Raw genomic sequence first — 10,807 nt, 5'->3', positions numbered from 1 at the left:
ACGTTGTGTAAGAGGTACTGTTTTACAGCGCCGGTCCTATCTAGGTTCTTTTCAGGATCGTGCTCAGTAGTATTCATTTTGCTCATTTATTTCAGAACATCTTAATTTCTTATCTTGCCTGTCCGCTTCTTTTCTCCATTCGCCTCCAGCACCACATTTCAAAACTCACCAGTTAGTTTTTGTCGGTCTTTCTTAGAGTTCACGTTTCTGGTCCGTACAGAGCTAGCTCCAAACATAGTACTTTATTAGTTTCTTCCGCAAGTTGTAACTCAGTTTGTTCGTCAGTAGCGTTCTCTTCTTTGTAAATGCCGCCTTGGCGCTTGCGATCCTTGCCACGATGTAAAGGCTGGTGCAATATCTGGTGTCTGGTCAGGATGCTTCCCAAGTATCCGAAATGATTCACATCTTTCAATTCTCGATTTCCTACCGTTATCCTCGGGGGATTATCTCATTTTTATATTCTCATCATCCTCGATTTGTCGACTACATCGTTGCCCACTTCTACGATTCTGCGCATCATGTTTTGCAGCTCGGTTTTGGTTTTCGATTCTACTTCCTCCGATCGAAATATCTCCTGTGCTTTCAAGTGCCTCGCTGACAAGCCATTCTTCGTAAAGATTGAATAGGATCGGTGACATGCAGCATCCTTGCCACACTCTTTTACCTATTTCAACGCTGTTTGTATCTCCTTGGTTTACTCGAACTTTTACTTCATGTCCCATATACAGATTCTGGATCAGCCTGCGGCCACTCTAATGGATACCAATAGATTTTAAAATTCCCGTAAGTATACTCCAGTTGATTCTGTCTCAATAAGAATATAAATATTAATTTGTGATACTTGAATATTATTTTATTAGAGAAAAACTAGTCTAAGGACCATCAATGCTACTCTTTAATCTTTCTTTCCAAATCTTTTGTAGTGAAACAGAACATGTAATCACCTTGTTCCCGTTCTCGGGAATCAGCGACTTCTTTCAAATGGTATCGATGGAGATAGTGCTTGAAATATTGATGGCAGATAAAATGCCTATGGCTTCAAGATCCACCTTTTTAAATCCAGTTACATGAAAACAATCATTGATAAAACAGATTATTGTTCATACATTTTTCATATATACCAAAGTGGTTCTTACCTGGATTTGAGGCAGCATTTGAAGCCGTGTACATGGATAAATCGCATGTGCATTCGTAGATGGTTACTTCTGTTTTCGTGAAATTAGTTACGGAAAACCAAGCATTTTATTTTATATTTTATTTATTTATTCACAAGTATTAACAATTATAACATACGTTTTTATTATAACTATTAACTAATTTTTACAAGACTACCTTTAATAATAGATAAATATGAATTCCAATGATTGAGCTTTTCATATTATTATTAAATACATGACTAACTGTTATCGTGATCTTCAAATTAGTTATTTGCAATCTTTTCAATTGTAAGGAATGCGGGAATTTCATACATATACACATAGCTTGTTAGAGCGCAAAATTTCCAAATTGTTTGAATTTAATATCAATTCATAAGATATTAAAGTTAGATTAAGTATTTTTATTGAACGACAATTACTTTTTATATTGGGATTTTTCGGTTTGAAATATTTCAAAGGTTTTGTTTCATATCATGTGAATAATAATAATTAACACTTTATATAAAATTGAAAAATATCTCATAACAAAATGTATTAATATTGAAACATAATCACATTATTTCATAGACGATGAGGAAACATCATTCGCACATATAAACATACACTCACACGAATGTCACAAATTTGTATGCATATATATATATATATATATATATATATATATATGTATATATAGGTATATATATGTATGTATGTATATATGGACATATACATAATACTAACCATGTAAGTACATAATCACAGCTAACAATTTTATCTACGTTCTGATTAAATGATATATTTAATAGTATTAATATTACATATATTCCTCCTATATCCATTCTATATACAGCTATAATATGACATTCCATAAAATAACGCTATATTTACAATAGTTTAATAGATCTCCAGTATCAACATTATAAAGAAAAGTTTTATAAACCTTGTTTTATAGTATAAATAAGCAGGACTTGTATATTCAGTGACTATTAAGTATAAATATATTTCAAACAACTAATCACAGATATATTGCAAATTTATACTAAATAGTGTAAATTGAAAATAATTTAAATTATTCTAGAATATTTTTTTGTATAATGAAACTTTAACTTCAAAAACATTCATTGAGACAATTAACATCAAGACTAAAAAGTGCATAGGGAAACACATTTGTAATTATTGAATGATAGGAAACAATATCGTAATTTTTTTTATTATTTATGTACAGAAGCTCTATAAAAATTTATTTAATATACTGTTTCAATCAGTATGAATACATACAAATAACTGCCAATAACGAGTCATAAATCAAAATATGAAAACAACAATTAATTTACTACCAAAACGCATTAGAGGCAAACATGATTTAAATGATATATTAGAAAAACAATTGTATCAGTGAAATTAATCTTATAATAATAATGAAATCAGTCCAGTATTTCATTTAAATTATTCTATTTTTCCGTATTTACACCTAGTATTTATTTTCGTGAAAACGTTAATTTTGATTATTTACACTTGTTACATATCTTAAGTGCTAGAGTTTCATATAGGTGTGGGTAAAACCGTGAAATCTTGCAGCGCCGATTTAACTGTTTCGTATATAGGTCTGTTTTCTTCCGTGCAATAACCATCAGGCGTACACAAAGTTTGAAGTTTGCTCAAATAGCTGTCAAAATTTTCATGATTCATTTTTTCGGGAGCCGTCGATCCATTCGGAATGCGAACATGTTCGAGCAAAGTTATAACGTTGTTGCGCAGGCTTTCGTAGTATTCATTCAAGTTGTTATTTCTCTGCGATATGTTTTGGTTTTCCTGCACAAAAATTGTATTATAGAAATGTCGAAAAGTTGATCAAATCAAATCAAATTCAAATAATATCTGATGCTTCGACAAAATAGGGGAAAGTGGGGCTTAAAGGTCCGCGGCTAAAAAGGTCCACCACCAATATCTCAAAAACAAGTAAATTAAGGAATTTTTTAAAAACAATATTTGAAAGTAGAGGAAAAAGAATGTGTTATCAGCAATCGTCTTAAATCAAGCAACGTTGCTCTCAGAAAATAAACGGTTTGATAAATATGTAACAAAAGTATTTTTAATCGTTATTAGTTTTTTTGGTCGTGAGCGCTGTTGTTTAATTTACGAGACCAATATATTTTTTTAAGTATACTGTATTTAATTGTTTTATAAAGTGAATTGTTAAGTTTAAGTTAGATTCAATACATGGTTTTTTATAACCTCTACAACTCACATGTGGGTGGGGTAAAAAGGACTAACTGAACCATTACCCTGGCAAAGACGTAAACAATAACACATAAATTAATAATAAAAATACAAATTCAATTGAAAAAATTTTCACAACACATAAATTAAATTAATAGTTATTCCATCTCTGCTGATAAATATTTCTGACAAAATACCAGATCAAGGTTATACACAGTGTTATATTCGTAAAAAATGTGCCCATAAAATTTATATTTTGCACTGGTTGAATATTATAGCTATTATTTTGTAAAGTCTCTTTACATTTAAAAATTAAACTTTAGTTCTGTTTGCCCCCTGACTGTCCCATATTATTCCGCTTATGGAAAAAAAGGAACAGATAAAAAAATTTAGAAAACTAGTAAAAAAACACATTTCTATAATTAGAAAATAACTCAAAACTGAACATAGTACAATAGTTGTTTGTCGATGCGTGTTATGTGTTGTGATATAGATTAATTAGATTAATTAAAAATTAGTATAATTAAAGACAAATAGGACCTTTGTGCCCCACCCTACCCCATAAGAAAAAAAAAGGTACAGAAAGTACATTAAAATATAAATACTAATTATACCTACGCTGAAAATTATAAAACGCTAGACGACCAAGGCCTTTTACCGCGCTTATCAAAGTGAATATTATGTTAGATAACGTTGGCGCAGTGCAATGCGAATAATTAAATAAATTTTGATCAACACAGTCCTAATCTAACCGTTTGCTTCAACTTTTCTTAAAAACTGAAATTAATATCATAAAACTAGGTAAGACTTAATAATCTATAAAAATAACAAAATAATATATTAATTCTTACCCTTTCGCCGTGATTCAAATGCGATTCCATGGCGTTAATGTCCGATTTGAGTCGCATCATTTGGCTCTCGACGCGAGCATTCTCGCGCTGCAATTCTGTAATTTCAGCTTCAAGTGTCATCAAATCTTCACCTCCCGGACCAGTGCCTATAACACCCATGCTGCCCATACCCATTTCTGTAAGAGAAATAATTTACAGGTCAATTTTAACTAGTCGTGCCTTAAGGCAAATTACTCGAACTCCCCGTACCAAAAATTATTTATTTTAAAAGAAGATTAATTTTTTTTTTAACTTTGAAAAAAAATAGGTTTTTGGAAAAATTTTAAATTCTTGATCTTCATAAAATATCTGATAATTTGATGTGTCTATGTCTAATGATCATTTTTGACCGCCAAATTGCATTTTTTTTACTTTTATTACTAGATCTCCGATACCGCTAGACCTGTCTGCCCAAAATTTTGATCAGTTATTCATCTTCTCAACACAAGTAAAATGTTTTTTGAATTATTCAATTCGGACGCTCCGCTCTCTTAGTAACTGAGTTACCGTTTTAGGCACTTTTTGCCCCGTATCTCCAAAACGGGTACACCTGCTTTTGCTAAATACTAATCAGCACGTCTTCTTATCAATTCGAACCGAATGTTTTTTTGAATAATTGAATTCGGTTAAACCGTGTTCCCGAAATCGTCGACGAAAATTTGTATCCGCACACACACACACGCACATACACACACACATACATCCATATTTTCTAAGGTAAGCTATAATGTTTAGAAACCTCTGAAACGTAAAGATATATAAAAATTTTCATTTTCGGGAAGTTAAAATTATAAAATTCATTTTGGTCATATATGTTTGTGTGAGTGTGTCTTGTGAAAACAGAAAACAAAAATATTTTTCTCAGTTTATTGAAATTAACATTTCTTCTGATTTACAATTATTTTCAAAGATACATGCACAGTTGATTGGTGGTTTTCTAAATCTTCAAGCATACTTTCTTCTGAGAATTTTCCTGAGAAAAATTGTATATCTTATTACTTTGTATCGTAAAAGAATTTTATGTATAATTTTATTTAGCTACTTTTCAGTAGAAATACATATATAATTACGTTTTTTATACCAAAATTTTTTATTAGATAAAACAAAATTATCATGTTCTTTTATGAAATTAAGATTTTCTAAAAGCAACAATATATTCGAAAAATTCTTTGTGATTATAATATGATTTATCAAAACGCAACGCATAAGAAAATCTTTTTAGGCAGTGGAATACATAAAAATATAAAATTTAAGAAAGTACAATATTATAATAATAAATTCATAATTCTCAATTAAAATTATATTAACTTGGTCAAAAATCTAAATAAAAGCATTCAATGAAATAATGTAACAATATCATGTTACATAATTTGTAACAATATAGAAAATAGATTCGAATAAAAAAAAGTATGTTGTATGTATCAGAAATCTATTTACTAATTATAAATGACAAAAAACATGTTGACATTTGCCAGAAAAAAGTGAAACATTTAAAAAAGAAATAAGTACATACAACAAATATAACAAAATATAACAAATTTAGAGTAATTCAATCAATGTATAATGTAGCTCAGTAAATTGATAAAAAACATCGATCGTTGTCAAAAATTATGTGTCTTTGATATTTCATGTTTGAGAATATTAGTTTTATGATAGAACTCAAAATAATATCATAAATATTAATATAAATAATAAATTAAAAATGTTATTTACCGTATCCTTTGCCATACAAGGACTGTGCGTCGTCATATTTCAGTTTCTTGGCTGGAGGTTGGGATGCAGCTAAAGGGCATCCGGATAAGGACCTATGAGTCAGAAAGGACCCATTTAGATGGCCCGTTCCATCACAACCAGGGGTTGGACAATTAACGCCTTCAAATTTTAATGCCGCATTGGCACTTGCTGCTGCTGCAACTGCCGCTTTATGTTGCTCTACGCTGCCCCCAGACTCTAGTACGCGAATTTTGTTGCGATTTGCGATAGGACAGCCAGAAGCACTAAAATAAATTATAATAAACCACATAAGATTTATATTAAATGCAAATTGAAATATTAAAGTGGAATTGAGTGAATTGATTTAAAATTTTCATACATTGTTTTATGTCTCCTAACAGGAATAACTTAACAATTTTTTTACTCTGGTAAAATAGTATTTAGCAATTTTCTACATTGCACAGAAACATCAATAAAAACTATATAATTTTTATATAACAAATACATCGACTATGTGAATATATATTTTAGGTAATTCGAGATACAATCTTACCTTCTGTGAGACAGAAACTTTCCAGTGGCGTGTCCTGAACCATCGCATCCTGGTATGGGACATCTGAACAGAATAGACAAACAACACATTGAAATTATTGTAGTAATTACAAGCTGTATAATCAAAACAAACTAATTAAAAAATAGTTTGATTTAATTAAATAAATTGAATGAAAATAAAGTAAATCTTCTATAAAATTATACAAAATTATATCATTTTTATATTCAGTTTTTCATTTATATATATATATATATATATATATATATATATATATATATATATATATATATAGAATTTTATGATATGAGTGGAATGAATATTAATTGTTTAATATGAACAAAACAGCACTCAGATTTGTTTAACACAACTTTATTTTATGATTACAGACGTTTCGAGACCATGGTGTCTCATCTTCAGTGTAATTTAAAATTTAAATAAATTATTAAAGAATGTGTAGTATATAAGTAACTGTTTTTGAAATTACACTGAAGATGAGACACACCATGGTCTCGAAACGTCTGTAATCATAAAATAAAGTTGTGTTAAACAAATCTGAGTGCTGTTTTGTTCATATTAAACAATTAATATATATATATATATATATATATATATATATATATATATATATATATATGTTAAAGTAGTTAATTTTGATGTTGAGAAATATGAGTAAGTTCTTCAAGGGCATACATCAAATAAAAGGCAAAGATTTAGAAGTTAATCTTTAATTTTTCCAAACGTTTCGACATAGTATTTTATGTCATCATCAGTGGATCTACATAATGAATATTGAAAAATTAATATAAACTAGGAAAAAATGACAGAAATTGGAAAAAGAACTATAGATATAAGTAATATAATTATAACAATAACAATTATACTTAACAGATAGATAAACAAGAGAAATGAAAAGTAAAAAGAAATATATACAAACATACAAAAGCGTAATATATATATACATAAATATACACACAAACAAATATGTATATATGAAACTCTGTCACGTACAATAGACTCAAATTTCTCAATAATAACAATAATATCTCTTCTTCTTCCACCAAAATCTCCAAAGACAATAACTTTATTGGTAATGTTTGTCTCCCGTTTATTAAAGAACTCTTTCCCATTTGGAAAAAAACTGTTCCACAAGGTTGACTTAAGATTAATTTGTAACATAGACTTAACCCTTAGCTCCCTTTTTTCCAACCTCAAATCACCCACTAGTTTGGAACGCACATCAAATATTGTTTATAAATTAAAATGCAATGATTGTGATTCCATTTACATAGGTGAAACTGGACAAAATTTAATAAAACGACTAAAACAACATGATAATAACTCTAAAAACCCACGACAAAATCAAACCATGATAACAGAACATATAAAAAATTTTAAACATTCTTTTGACTTTTATAACGCTAGTATACTTTATCACGAACGGAACATTATTCAGAGAAGATTTGCTGAATCTTGTCTGATCAGCACCTCCAAATTTTGTATTAATAAACGCCATGATGCCTCCTTACTCTGTGAAAATTATCAGGTGATACTTAATAATATTTCCAAATTTGTTTCCTCTTAACCTACGTAATTCCGAACCTGTAAACTTACCCTTACGCGGTCCGATCCCGAACTCTGATTCTTAGCCTCTCACCCATACTTCGAAACACTGATTGTAAAAAACCCGCCAACTATTCCCTCAAACGGTCTCTTCAAATAATTTTTAAACACACGTTACTTCAGCCTCGGGCTCTGTCACATAAACTACGTTCTCTGTGCAAAATATATTATATATTTCACAAATATTTTGCTATACTCTGTTCAACAAAATAATATAAAAAAAACAAGTTTATGTATATATGATAGTGCAAAATTATGTTCCTTGCGCTAGCTACTGATGTAAGACCATATTTATGTAAGTTACCTTCATTGTCTATATATGTGTATGTGTCTGTATTGCATGTGTATGTATATATATATATATATATATATATATATATATATGTATATGTATATATATATATGTATATATATATATATGTATGTATGTATATGTGTATATGTGTATGTGTATGTATGTATATATGTGTATATATACATATGTACATGTCCGTATGTATATGTTTATATATACGTATTATTCGTATGTATATATGCATATGTGTACGTGTTTTTACATGTATATCATATATACATGTTTGTTTGTGTGTATATTTATGTATATATATTACGCTTTTGTATGTTTGTATATATTTCTTTTCACTTTTCATTTCTCTTGTTTATCTATCTGTTAAGTATAATTGTTATTGTTATAATTATATTACTTATATCTATAGTGCTTTTTCCAATTTCTGTCATTTTTTCCTAGTTTATATTAATTTTTCAATATTCATTCTGTAGATCCACTGATGATGACATAAAATACTATGTCGAAACGTTTGGAAAAATCTTCTAAATCTTTGCCTTTTATTTGATGTATGCCCTTGAAGAACTTACTCATATATATATATATATATATATATATATATATATATATATATATATATATATATTAGAGATGGGCTTATCGTATCCGAAACCGGGTCGACTCGGATTTGACTCCGCTTCAGGGAGGAGTTATATCCGCTTAACTACTCCACGACTCCGACAACTTTGAAACCGAAATACTCGACACAAATGTGTTCTATAGTGCGTTGTTTATGCATCTAAGGATTTGTCAAATTCCATTTAATTTTTCGAAATGAAAATTCATGAATAAAATAAAATTAAAAAATATCAATAAAATAATGTTTCTAAAAAATTCACAAATAAATGACAAGTTGTAAAAATTTTCGGTCGACCACATGTTTGACTCAATGACTCGTAATTTTAACAGTGTTGACCAATTTTTTGGATTAATTTTATATAAAAATAATGTAGTAAACTTTGTAATAAAAGCAAAACATTTATCATAAAATATTGTCACCAAATAATAATACTTCTGCTTTCTAATTTTTTCTTCTGCTATTTTCATTCAAGAATTAATATTATATCGGGTAGTTCGATTAGCATATTATTACTTCTACACACTTATATAATTGTGTAAAAGTAAAAATTTAATGCTATATATTTTTGCTGCTTAAATACTATTGACGTCACTGATATATTATGCACCTAAAAGCATTGTTATTTCAGGCTATGGAAAATCCAGATTAAATGTATTTTGTTTCGTGTATTTTTCGGTATGTATATTCCTGATTGCCGTCATTCACAGCCAAACATTGTTGTAGTTAGAAATATGACTCCTTACTATTCAATAAATTATACATTGGAACTATTCACACTTGAACACAATTTCATTGTTCTGTATCTTTGAAGTAATATTTTTGTATTTTCTGGAAAAAAAAACCGTATACCTAAAAGATCATAAAACTGCCTTTGAGACGAGAAAGTGACAGCTTTCTTCCCAAAGCAAAACCGCAGTAACAGATTTAGTACCAGTTTAGGGAAGTCGGATATGACAAATCCGGTGAGACAACTCCACTCGGATTCACTCGGATATATTGATAAATACTTTATGAATATAAAATAAAATTTATAATGGATAATAATTTTACCTGAGAGGTTCAGAGTCTTGGCCATCTCTCGGTTTGCTCTTTGGCTTGTTGGCCCTCGGACATCCGGAAAGCGAACGGTGAGACGAATAATTTCCTGTAACATGGCCACTACCATCGCAGCCAGGGGTTGGACATTTTAATTCCTGACTGTGGGCCTGAATTTGCGTCCGGTCAGCGCGCGGACATCCGGATAAGCTGGACGAAAAATAGAATATTCTAAGCCAAATTATTTTTGGTTATCAACTGTTTCTGACAAATAACAATGAAATTTAAGTCTCAACTCAACTATTAATAACGCACAAATATTACAGAAATCGCATCATTCTCATCTAAATGTGATAATTTCAGTTAAGTAAAGATCAAAATAATTTTGTTTGTTTGATGCGATTTCAGATGAAGCTCAGCGTCACTGCAGAAGATTAAATACCTCACCATAGTTACCTATGAATAAATACATTAGTAGATAAATCGTCAATATAAATTTAAAATATTTTATTATAGCCAATTCGTATCTGTAAGAAGTTTTCGTTAATAAGTTGCGCATGACATGGGTCGAATTTCTATGATATTCGCACAATTTCGTTAAATTTGAGTAACGGTCACATAAGGTGTCGGTAATTTAAAATTCCCAATGGATTCTGTATATCAACACGATTCAAGGATAGGTTGACATAAAATAGATACATAAAGTAACTA

General features: G+C 29.4%; 1 protein-coding gene across 1 annotated transcript in view; it reads right to left on the bottom strand.

Moving 5' to 3' along the window:
* Positions 1-2,678: 2,678 nt before the first annotated feature.
* Positions 2,679-10,807, bottom strand: part of LOC113375528 (myelin transcription factor 1) — a 141,071-nt gene continuing 132,942 nt past the window's right edge. Inside the window, exons 16-20 of the mRNA XM_026615461.1 lie at positions 10,112-10,306; positions 6,516-6,578; positions 5,963-6,246; positions 4,211-4,356; positions 2,679-2,951 (exon numbers count right to left, since the gene is read on the bottom strand). Of these exons, the coding sequence (XP_026471246.1) occupies positions 2,682-2,951; positions 4,211-4,356; positions 5,963-6,246; positions 6,516-6,578; positions 10,112-10,306 (958 nt within the window). The 3' untranslated portion in view covers positions 2,679-2,681. The remainder of the gene's footprint in view (positions 2,952-4,210; positions 4,357-5,962; positions 6,247-6,515; positions 6,579-10,111; positions 10,307-10,807) is intronic.

The sequence above is a fragment of the Ctenocephalides felis genome, unplaced genomic scaffold, assembly GCF_003426905.1.
Source record: "Ctenocephalides felis isolate EL2017-DRISC unplaced genomic scaffold, ASM342690v1 CF-g0.4_SCAFFOLD_01886, whole genome shotgun sequence".
NCBI lineage: Eukaryota > Metazoa > Arthropoda > Insecta > Siphonaptera > Pulicidae > Ctenocephalides > Ctenocephalides felis.
The sequence above is the reverse complement of the archived record's forward strand: the minus strand, read 5'-3'. Positions and strand labels throughout refer to the sequence as shown.